The sequence below is a fragment of the Charadrius vociferus genome, unplaced genomic scaffold (genome assembly GCF_000708025.1).
Source record: "Charadrius vociferus isolate BGI_N301 unplaced genomic scaffold, ASM70802v2 scaffold201, whole genome shotgun sequence".
NCBI lineage: Eukaryota > Metazoa > Chordata > Aves > Charadriiformes > Charadriidae > Charadrius > Charadrius vociferus.
In genome coordinates this window covers 2,980,942-2,991,796 of record NW_009646936.1, presented here as the reverse complement: position 1 = coordinate 2,991,796, position 10,855 = coordinate 2,980,942, and the positions used below count along the sequence as shown (strand labels likewise).

Sequence of the window (10,855 nt, the reverse complement as noted above, 5' to 3'; positions counted from 1 at the left end):
AAATGGTGGTTGGTAGGCATGTTTGCAGTTGCACAGGATGAAAAGCTTTCCCAGGTGTGTGAGGCCCAGAATAACGTCGGGCCGTTGGAGCAAAGATGTGAGAGCAATTTCACGGCCAGCTGATAAGCAGAAGCCAGACATTATGGTGGGAGTGTTTGCTGAGGAGTCTGGGCTGCTCTTCGGCAGCTGCCTTTCTGAATTTCTTTAGGAGTATTTTCTTCTCCATTCTCTAACCTAGCTAGTGGGTTATGATATTTTGTGTAAGATATTCCCCTCACCTAGACCATATCACCTATTTGTCCTACAGTGTTCAACAAATCACATTACTTTGCACCTGCTTACCCACCTGCGATGTGGCCACGATAAAAGCAAAGGTCTCACTTGTTTTTCTGTACAAGGTGTGCTAGATGTTCACTGAAACATATATAGTGCTTGGAGGTGTTGATGTGAATGAAAGCTACTGTGAAACTACAAACGAAGGAATCCAGTTGTCACATTACAAGCTGTGCGGAGCTGCATTTCAGCAAGTGAAATGCCAGATTTGCTAGTACCTGGCAAATCAGTGTTGTTTGCATACATAACTCTGGGGCCTTTATGCTCTAAGTCAATGTCCTGACATTAAAATGACAGCACCGAATATATTCAGGCAACTGATGGCTCTGAACTGCAGGTATCAGCCGCTGAAGTGTATACCAGCTCTGGACAATTTCAGGATTTTTTCGTACCAGATATATAGAATTATTTCTTTACTCTGAAAGCTCAAACAGAATCAACTTCTATAATAGCAACCAACCTTTCTCTGCTCTGAAACTACACGTATTACAATCAGTGGCAAAACAGTAACAGTTATTTGGGCAGCACCAACAACACCTCTTGTTTTTACAACAACAATTGGACTAAAGAGAGGGGAACGCAGCAGCAGAACCCTATCACATAGAGGTGATTTTTTTCCCTATTTACTGTCAATACAATTTCAAGCGGTAAATCATATTATTTATGCTTTTAACAGTGCCACAGGAAAACAGTTACTCCAAATTTTCCAGTAGCACTATTTACAGTGCTTACCCAGCATAGATACCACAATTTTACATCTGATCAGCCTGGAAGCTAATTCTCCAGTATAACTATTTTCCTCTTCGAACTCCCAGTTATTTTCTAACTTAGATGGTGAATTTTGATGACTGTGTTCTGGAGATCTAGCCCTCAGACTGGACTTCTGTCCCAATACCAAGCTCTTTAAGGCCATTGAAAGGCTGGAAAGAGTTCTTCCTTGGTCTCATGACACCTGAAATGGCAAAGAGCTGCTCACTACGTTGCTTTCTTTTGCTGCACTCTGCCAATAGAGAGATTTTAGCCTTACCAAGGACTGGAAGATCCCTCAGCCTTGAAAGCAATGAAAGCAAGGATGATTAAGGAAGACTCATTTCATTCATTTAGACACTCACCTCTCCCCACACCTCTGAAAATACTTGAAGATACAGATTTCTTCTACCAAGCCCACACTATGCAGCTAAACTCATTTATCTTATGACACCAAAATGTTAAAAAAAAACCCCAGGCTATAGCATCTGGCTTCTCTGAACCTGGGAGGAAGCCGGACAAATTTGGCTCCAAACTGGAGCAAGGTTGTCCTCAGCCGAAATGCTGGGCACTGGAAACCTCCCACCCGACCCGTCAGGCTGGACAGCTGAGACAACCTGGTTGAAAACAACGTCCAGGGTCTGAAGCCCATTTGGGCGTCAGCTGAGCCAGTGGCCCTGGCCCAAGGAGGGACCACCAGGGCTGGCAAAGAGCACCAGCCCTTACACGTGCCCCTACACAAGCTTCAGTGCCACTTTTGCTCCCAAGAGCACGCCTTATGAGCAGCAATGATTCCTGCTCACAGTAATGAATGTGCACACAAAAAGCACTTAACTACCCAGTCCTTCATAAGAAAAGCTATAAATTGCCAGACTCTTAGTGCAGGGGATGTGTTTAATCGTGATCTTGATTGCTGCACAGCTAAACTATGCTCCACCATTTTTGCTTGTTTCCCTCTGCTGGGCCACCCAGAGCAGAAGACTTTCTTGTAACTAAAAGGCACTTTGGAAGGAAGGAGTTCTTTGATTGCATAGCTTAAATAATACATTATTTGGAGCACTTTCTCTTTGACTCAGGTCTGTTAAAAATAGGATATAATTTCACGAACCATATTACTGTATAACAGATGCAACTGCTGAGAATTCGTGATCTAGTCAAGGGAAAATATGTTGTCAGTGAGCTATGACTTGGAAATGCAGTCTTGGTCAGCTGCGCTACAAATATGGGTAACGAGTTCACCTTCTGCTGCTGTGTTTATGCTCTAAAGAAATGGATGCCACTATAGCAAATAGGCTGCCATTATATCATAACTTTTTATTAGTTCATCACTCATTTTATTATGCAGTTGTTTGCAAGAATGTAAAAAAAAATAAATTGTTGTTATTGTAAAATACTGAATGTTTTTGATTTCCCTCATCCTCTCTGACTCCTCACTTAGGTCTAGTTAACCACGGGGCTGACTGATCTAGTCTGGGTAATGTGGGCCAAAACATTTTGGAAATGCAGAACACTTCAGTGCCTTTTGTTAAAAAAGGGGGAATTTGCTGCATTTGATTGGATCCAAATTCCCTTCAGCACAAAAGGCAGCGCCTGCAAAACACCGTTTTCCTCTCCCAAGAGCCTCCTTAAGCGCTACTGCAAGAAATGGGAGTATGTCAGCACCTTGGGCTTGCTTCAAGTCCTACGGGAAGGTCTGGGAGAGGCTGTTTCCTCTGCAGGGCTTTCTTAGCCTTGCCTTGAATGTTTCTTCTCGGCTGATGAGAGCAAATCTGGGCAATCCCCGTCACCCAGCAGCCGCGGGACCTCGCCAGTTCTGTAGACGTTGCAGGGTCTTGAGGTTTCAGGACTGTAGCTCCTTGGACTCTTAGCATTTCGGGCAATGCCAACCAACAGCTACGTGTTAGGATATGAAGTCTACAAGGAGTAAGAACAGCAGCAGAAAATGCAAATAAAAATGAATATTTTTTCTTCTTGAAAATGTAGATATTCCTAATTTAAACCTGCTGTAGTAAAACATACATGTGCGCATATACATATAAACAAATAAATAATTGTCGTATTTATAAATATTTCTAAGTATTCATGAAAACAGGAAGTGATTGTCTGTCTCCTAAATAATGTTAGAAGTAAAATGTTCCCCAGTATTTTTGCATGTCAAAGACAAAATAATGCTCAATGAAGTGTGACGTGATGAGAATTTTTTTGTGTGCTTTAGAGGGGCCAGGATTTTATCCGTGGAATAAAGTGGGAACTATTTCTGCAAGACAGAGTCCAAACATTGGCAAAGGAAGTTTTAATAGATTTTTACATGACACAAAGCCAAAAGTATTCATAAATGACTGATGTCTCAAATTCCATGGCAAAAATCCTACCGAGTTCAACAGAAGATTTTCCCTCGACTGCAGTGGTCATGAGATCAGAAATGAGGGAGCAAAAATCAGTTTCTCGGTGCTCAGTATGTATTTTAACATTATAAAACGTGTTACCAACAGCGCTAGAACAGCTCATTCATACAGTACTTCTAATTAGAAAAGCATGATCAGGAGGCCCTCCAGAAATTTGCGAGGGAAACCTCTGACTGCTACTTAATCGTTTTGAATTTTGAATGCTTCTTTCCCAGTAGGGTAAGGTTAAGTGGAACAGGTAAAACTGCTACTTTTCTACATATTTTGTTGGTTATAAACACCACTGACAGCAACACTCCTTCTGTAAGCAGTTATTAAAGCGAGTGGCATCAGTCTAGTTGCACTCAGTTTTTTTAAAAGATGAAACAACAGTGCTGAGCACCCTGTTAGTGGTTAAGTAATAAAACACAAAATTACCCCTTTTAACGTGGTATATGACATTATGGGTAGAGTTTTCCAACCCCCTTCACTAACACAGTCAATTAGTAGCCTAAGCTACCAGTCAGTTTGAAAAATGTGGTTTAGCTTTTTTTCGTAACATTGCCTTAGATTCCAAGCTCTTTCCACTCGATGGACTGGTTTTACTCCAGTGAAATAAAGACGCTCCATTTCCAAAATTTATAGGGTTCATTTATTACCTCTAGTAACATATTATACTGTATAAATACTCTATCCTTGTTATATGTCCTTTTAAAAAAAGCGATAACTTAGAAAATCACATTAGACAAGAAGTATAAAAATAAATACGCTCATTATATGCATTTATTACAAATTATAACCCTTCCCAGAAGGGAAAGAAATAAAATACTTATAAAGTATATAAACTCTATAGTAATATATTTTACTATATACATATGGAAAGCCATATTCTCTTATCGTCTATGGACTGGCACAAACTTTAATTATCCGAATGCTGGCGTATTGCTGTGGATGGACCTGCTATCCTTCAGCTTTGTCTTCCCGCCTTATCAGTGATTTGAGCACTACAAACCCATCAGAGGCCACATAGGAGAGGTTCCCATTCATAGCGGGATTTCTTTCATTTTTTTTTTTTTAACCAAGACGCAAATAATCTCCATTGGCTGGGGCAAGGTAAAAGATGTGAATGTGAAAGCATGACTTAACTGCTTGCAAATGCCATCAGTCTATTTGACAGGATGGTAGGACCAAGCTTCAATCCGGAAAGCCAGTGGAAGGCATGCAGAAGGCACAAAGAGCAACTACTCAGAGATGGTACCTGCTCCATGAAGATTTCCACTTTTTCTAGCCTCTGGATTACATGTCATACCACAATGGCATCAGGGTGGACCAGAGAAATGGACAGGCACATTGGGATGACACAAAAATACTTAAAAAAAAGGACATCCTAATTATTTGTGGAGTTGACTGTTCCTGATATTTCTTACTCCTTACAGGTAGAGAATATGGCTTTATTTTTATATAAAACTATTCTCTGAAACAATAGCAGCCATGAATGACATAGTTAAAGCTCCTTTTCTAATCCTGTTTTTGCCCTTCGTGAGGTAGGTAAGCCCTGACCAATCATTTTAAGCTATCTTTTCCGCTCCCCTTCCCCTCCTTCCTACACATGGGGACTTGCTCAGTACCACAATATAAATCCAAAAGAAGGGAGAAATAACCGAACCCCAAAATGTTTGCTTAAACACGTTTTGGGCACTGCTCATGTTTTGTTTGATTTGTAACAGATGTAAAAAAGGGCAATGATAATGCCCTCGAGCCTTATCTGCTGAAGATGAGTGAGTGACATGGGTCTGCTATCCTATCAAATTTTCAGTTGGCAGGGTATTTTCAGGGTACAACGCCAACTAAAGCTATTTGCACTGTCCCACCTCAATGGGTCCTCACCGTGAATTTTCTATGCAAAAACACATGTGCTGCCTCTAGCCCTCTTTTTTTTTTCAGTGCATTGTTCTGAAGGAAAAAAAATAAAATAATAAAAAAAATTTAGCTTTCCCAACTTATACTATTTAACTGCAGTCCGTAACGTTGCAGAAGTCTATTAGGTGTTTCGGTTTCTTGGAAGGCTCACAGCTTTCTTGCGGCAGCACGCTGCCGTCGTAAGACATACATTTCAACAATCTCTTCTTGAAACCTTTCCCGCATGTCTTAGAGCAGGGTGACCAGTCACCCAGCTGCCACTGTGGGCAGGGCACGTCGGCACAGGGACGGACATCGCTGGGCTTCAGCTCCCGGGCGCAGTCGGTGGCTGGCCGCCCCTGGGGGTCCCGGCACTCCACCGCCCGCCGCTGCCAGCCCGAGCCACACGACTTGGAGCACTCGCCCCACTCCTCGATGACCCACTCGGAGGAGATGATCTCCCTGATGGCGTTGAAGGACTCTTTCTTTCTACTGGGTGTCTTCTCTGACCCAGGCTGCGTGGATTTCTTCACAAAATAGGTGAACTTGATCTTGGGCTGTGGCAGGTCCCCCACCGTAAGGACCTGGATGGTCAGAGGCTCCTTCAGAGGGCTAAAACTGCGGATCCTCTCCAGGGCAGCGGAGGAGCCGCTGTACCTCAGCACGCTGCCCTTGTAGGTGATGTCCTGCTCCAGCGTTGACAGGGTGTAATCACCGTTCAGGACGTAGGTGCCATCTGCGGCTTTGATGGCGAGGAAGCTGCCATCGTGCCTTGCACCCCTATGGTTTCGCTGCTTCACCTCGATGTTTGTCGCCCCGGCTGGAATGGTGACGACGTCATGGTAGCCAGGTCTGCCCAAGAGAAAAGAGAAAACTGAATCCTCTGCTCTTCCCTGGGAAAGGGAAGAATCTGCTCAGCACAAGAGTGAATTTCATTTGAAGTCGAAGCATTAAGCTCATGAGCTGCTGACCTAATCGAATTAATGGATTAAGGGATTTGCAAAGTCACATCCCATGTTATGGCTACAGCACAGGCATGCCCACGTGTAAGGGACTTTCTTTCGCTGGGATCTCACTACAAGTTATCTTCAGTCAGGTGGCTCTGACAGATCAAATCTCAGTTCCAACAATATACTGGGGCAACATGTCTCTGACTTGGAACCCCAAAGCTTACACCCGCAAAACATTCACCAGAACAAAATACTAGCAGCAGTCATATACTCACTTTGCTCTAACAAGTGTGCCAGACACTTTCTTGCAAGTGGATCCATTGCCGCCGCAGATACCGCATTTGTCAAACTTCTTATTGGATCCTATCATACGGTCGCAGCCAGCCTTTACGCACTGTCCCTGGACGCAGACGGAGGTGGAATCGGGGCTACACGGGGTACCATCCACAACCTTTGCAGGAAGCAAGCAGTAGGGTGTTTGATTAGAACATGCACATTGCTTTGAAATTGCGTAATACAGACACATACAAAATATGGACAGGTGGAAGACCTGCAGCACCCATATTTTCAGGGCTTTTGAAAGTAAAAACCAAAGCAGCCCACAGATAGTTAGAGGTATGTAGTGCTACTTCATCTCACTTGCAAAAATGATGTCATGGTTACAGAAGAAAACAACGAATTTCAGTTTTTACTAACAATCCCACCCCCACAAAAAAAAACCCCAAACAGAACTGTTTTACTGATTTCATATAAAGAAAGAACATCATTGTTTTCTAAATGTCGCTAGATGGTGGTCATGTCTTCGAAGCACAGGACCAAAATTACTTTTAATGGCGTGCAATGTAACCCTTATTTCTAGGAGTACTGCTCTACAAAAAACATCTGTGTCATCGCCCTGGTAGTTATTGGCTCTCAACATCTTATGACAGTGAGTTCAAGTAGCTATGCAACATGAACATTTTTCCTTTTGTTTATTTTAATCTGTCAGCATATTAGTAACCGGTATGAGAAAGCACCGATGTTTTGGCAAAGAGCCTCCACAGTTTTCCAAACATCTCTCAACGTAATCAAATTGGTGGAAGGAGAGGAAAGGAAACTAGGGTGGAGTGGGTAGAAGAGGCGGTACGTGTGAAATAACTGGAAGGACTGTGCCAGAATATTTAAAGCACGTTTGCACTGATCAAGCTGTATGTGTAGGAAGAGGAGAAGGAAGAATCTAGCTTAAACATAAGAAAAACATCATTTCAGATTTCTACACTGCTTGACTCTTAACTTCACATAAAGAGAGGAAGTAAAACTCTTATTCATGATTAGATGGAAGAGGTATAGTTTTGAAATACCTTTGGCTGTAAAACAAAGAAGTATCCTGTTCCTTTTGCTCGGCAGACCAGCTTGCATCTGTCCTTTGGAGAAACACCAGCAAACTTGGGTGTCCACTCCACTGCAGGTCCACTTCCAAAGGGAGATTTGGAAAACTCATTGTGCTTTTCACATTGTTCCTCCCTAAAGGTTTTGCCTGCAGGCAGAGGAAAGACAGGTGGACATTAGATAATCATCTCTACATGCTCTTCCTCCACAAGATGCCCTTCCTCCACCTCAAAAATGGAGAAAAGATTACCATCATTGTCTGGACAGTCCTCGATGTTACATGATCTGTATTGCACCCGCTTCCCTTCACAGTATTTCCCCCCATTCCTCGGGACAGGGTTGTCACACTCCCTGAAGGAGTACTGCACTCCACCGCCGCAGGTCCGGGAGCACTCTCCCCATGCTCCCCAGGACCCCCAGCTCCCATGCACCGGTGTCTGGAATGACAAGCAAAAGCAGAATGAAAGAGTTAATACAGTAAAAGCAATATAAAGCCAAACTACAAAACCTACAATCATGGTCATTTTTACCTAAGCCACTTTAAAAAAAAAGTGCTAAGTTCAATTTATTAGCTATCTGCCTCCATTTATTCAAGCCCTTTTAACTGATTACTCCCACTGCAGCATTATCCGTGCTACTCTGCAACCCAAGATATATCCTGGTTTCTTTTTTTAATACTTACATCATAATGCTTCTTCTCAGTTTTATTCACACACTTGCCATTCATGCACCACTTCCCTTCCCCGCAACTGGTGCCATCTGCCCAAGGGAAGTGTTTGGTTTGGCACACCAGCAGTCCTCCAGAAGTGCCAGTACACCACAGCGTTGTACACGTACTGGCTGCATCGGGGCAGTGCTTGGACTCATCTCCAAATGTAAACTGGCACTGCCTGTTGGCATCGTACAAGGTGCCAGGCAAGTCAGAAGGAAGCTGGATTGGTTTGTGAGGCTTGTCCAACAAGCACTCACCTGAAAAGCAAGAAAAGAAAAAAAAAAAAGGTTTCAAAAGGGAACTGCATTCACTTTGTAACTTAAGTCTTTGAGCCAAATTGTGGTGCTACCATTTTTGTAAAACTAAGTGTATCCTAAATTCATTGGCAGCATGTAAAAGGTTAACTCTATGCTGTAGCAGAAAGCACTCCATTAAGAAAAAAGGAAAAGAAAAAAAGGGGAGAGAGAAAGGGAGAGAGAAAGGGAGAGAGAAAGGGAGAGAGAAAGGGAGAGAGAAAGGGAGAGAGAAAGGGAGAGAGAAAGGGAGAGAGAAAGGGAGAGAGCTTAGAAGCCACAAAAGGAGAAAGATTGATAAACATAAAATGACCATTATCCAAGGGAGAGAGAAAGGGAGAGAGAAAGGGAGAGAGAAAGGGAGAGAGAAAGGGAGAGAGAAAGGGAGAGAGAAAGGGAGAGAGAAAGGGAGAGAGAAAGGGAGAGAGAAAGGGAGAGACAAGAGAAACAGTAAAGCACAAAAGCTTACATGCCACATGAATGGAAAGCTTAATAATCTTACCATGACCATTATCCAAAAATGTTGTAATCATGTAGGCACTACATGGAGACCACGGCTGGCTGCGATCCAGATTGGAAAGCATAGATGCCATCATGTGGAAATCCCGGCTTATTCCATTAATACCAGCACATTGCTTTGCATCGTCATGAGGCATGTTAAACACGTGGCCTTAAAAAAAAAATGAAAAGGAAAGTTTGTGATTTTAGGAAGTCTGTCCTATGCATCACCAACACTATTTTAAATATTCCTCTATAGCTGCGTGTAGCCTGGTCTTTAAATAATAACCTGAATCCGAATACTGCCAAATTTTAAGCAGATGGCACTGTATCTTCGCTCCTCTCACAGGCTTCGCATGGGTTTTTTTCTGCACTCAGTAAAACACACAGCCCTCGCAGACAGTGCCGTGCAGACAGGATTTGCTTTCTGCAGTTCAACCGCTGCGACAAGGCAAAGTTTTGCCTCCTCCCGACTGCGCTGGGGAGCGCAGGGCGCTCCGTGCCCTGCAGGGCGAGCCTGCCGTGCGGGCCGGGCAGCTCTTTGCTTTACGGCATCGAGCTGGCTTCAATTAATCACGTGAAATCACCTTTCAAAGTTTCAAGTACCTAGTTCGTGGGCTGTCGTAAAGGCAGCCTGTAAACCGTCGTCTTCTATGATAGAGCAACTGCGGTTTAGATCACAAACTGTTCCCACATCAGCCATCCCAAGAGTATCACATGTCTTGGCACCGCAGAGGTCCTGTAGAAAAAGGCAGTTTCATTATTAATCAGATCAGAGACTTAACCTTGGCAAGAAACATCCAGCCCTGGCAGTTTGCCTTTACTTATGGAAAGAGCATAAATATTCAGCACTTCAATGGGTATGATGGCAAAAATCTGTCTTTGGAACATACACAAGGGTTACACGTAGAAATAAAATGCATAATTTCCATACTAAATCTGCTAAAAATATATGAAGCAGAAATACGTTGCACATACTGTGAGTTTCACCTGAGATGGTGCAAACAGCAAAATAAACGATTAAATAGAACTGTCAATTTCATTTTTAGCCTACTTTGCTGAAACCATGATGACACAAGACTGCCTCTGAACACTTTTTCGGAAGTCTCCTGGCAGAGGGGAGTAGGGACCAACGGGTGTGGGGATGGATTTGATCTCCGTGTCCCTCACCTGCCTGGTGAAGAGGATCGCCGTGTCGTAGTGCTCCGCGTGCCGGTCACTGGGCGGGTTGTGCTGCTTCTGCCAGCTGCAGAAGTTTCTCAAAGTTAGGGCTGCGTTGGAAGAGATATCAGGTCCCTTCCGCTCCTCGTAAATGACCATGATTTTCACCACCACCAGGCTGATGGAGTTGCGGATGCTGGGGTGCTTGTACAGTTTGGCTGCCACGGAGAGCAGCGTCAGGAGATAGTGCTTCAGCCCGCTGCCGTGGAACTCGGCCATGGACTGGTCGGCGACCAGCATGGTCTCCACGTAGCGGGGGCTGGACACGAACCTTTTCTTCCTTCTGCTTCTCGTTTCTGCATTAAAAAAAAGAGAGGGAGAAGGAAGGAAAGCGCAGGTGAGCACAAAGAGAGAAATGCCCCAGCAAGGGACCACCGTAAGGAAACCAAAACCCACCGATACTCAAGATGTGCACCTAAGGGATGTACCCCACGTCCCCGCGCCCGGCTC

At 43.8% G+C, this 10,855-nt stretch overlaps 1 protein-coding gene across 1 annotated transcript in view; it reads right to left on the bottom strand.

Annotated features, from left to right (window-relative positions):
* Window positions 1–5,473: 5,473 nt before the first annotated feature.
* ADAMTS1 (ADAM metallopeptidase with thrombospondin type 1 motif, 1) overlaps window positions 5,474–10,855 on the bottom strand; it is a 29,890-nt gene continuing 24,508 nt past the window's right edge. The window contains exons 3-10 of the mRNA XM_009894932.1: window positions 10,355–10,688; window positions 9,791–9,923; window positions 9,189–9,356; window positions 8,364–8,650; window positions 7,932–8,118; window positions 7,654–7,829; window positions 6,589–6,764; window positions 5,474–6,215 (exon numbers count right to left, since the gene is read on the bottom strand). Of these exons, the coding sequence (XP_009893234.1) occupies window positions 5,474–6,215; window positions 6,589–6,764; window positions 7,654–7,829; window positions 7,932–8,118; window positions 8,364–8,650; window positions 9,189–9,356; window positions 9,791–9,923; window positions 10,355–10,688 (2,203 nt within the window). The remainder of the gene's footprint in view (window positions 6,216–6,588; window positions 6,765–7,653; window positions 7,830–7,931; window positions 8,119–8,363; window positions 8,651–9,188; window positions 9,357–9,790; window positions 9,924–10,354; window positions 10,689–10,855) is intronic.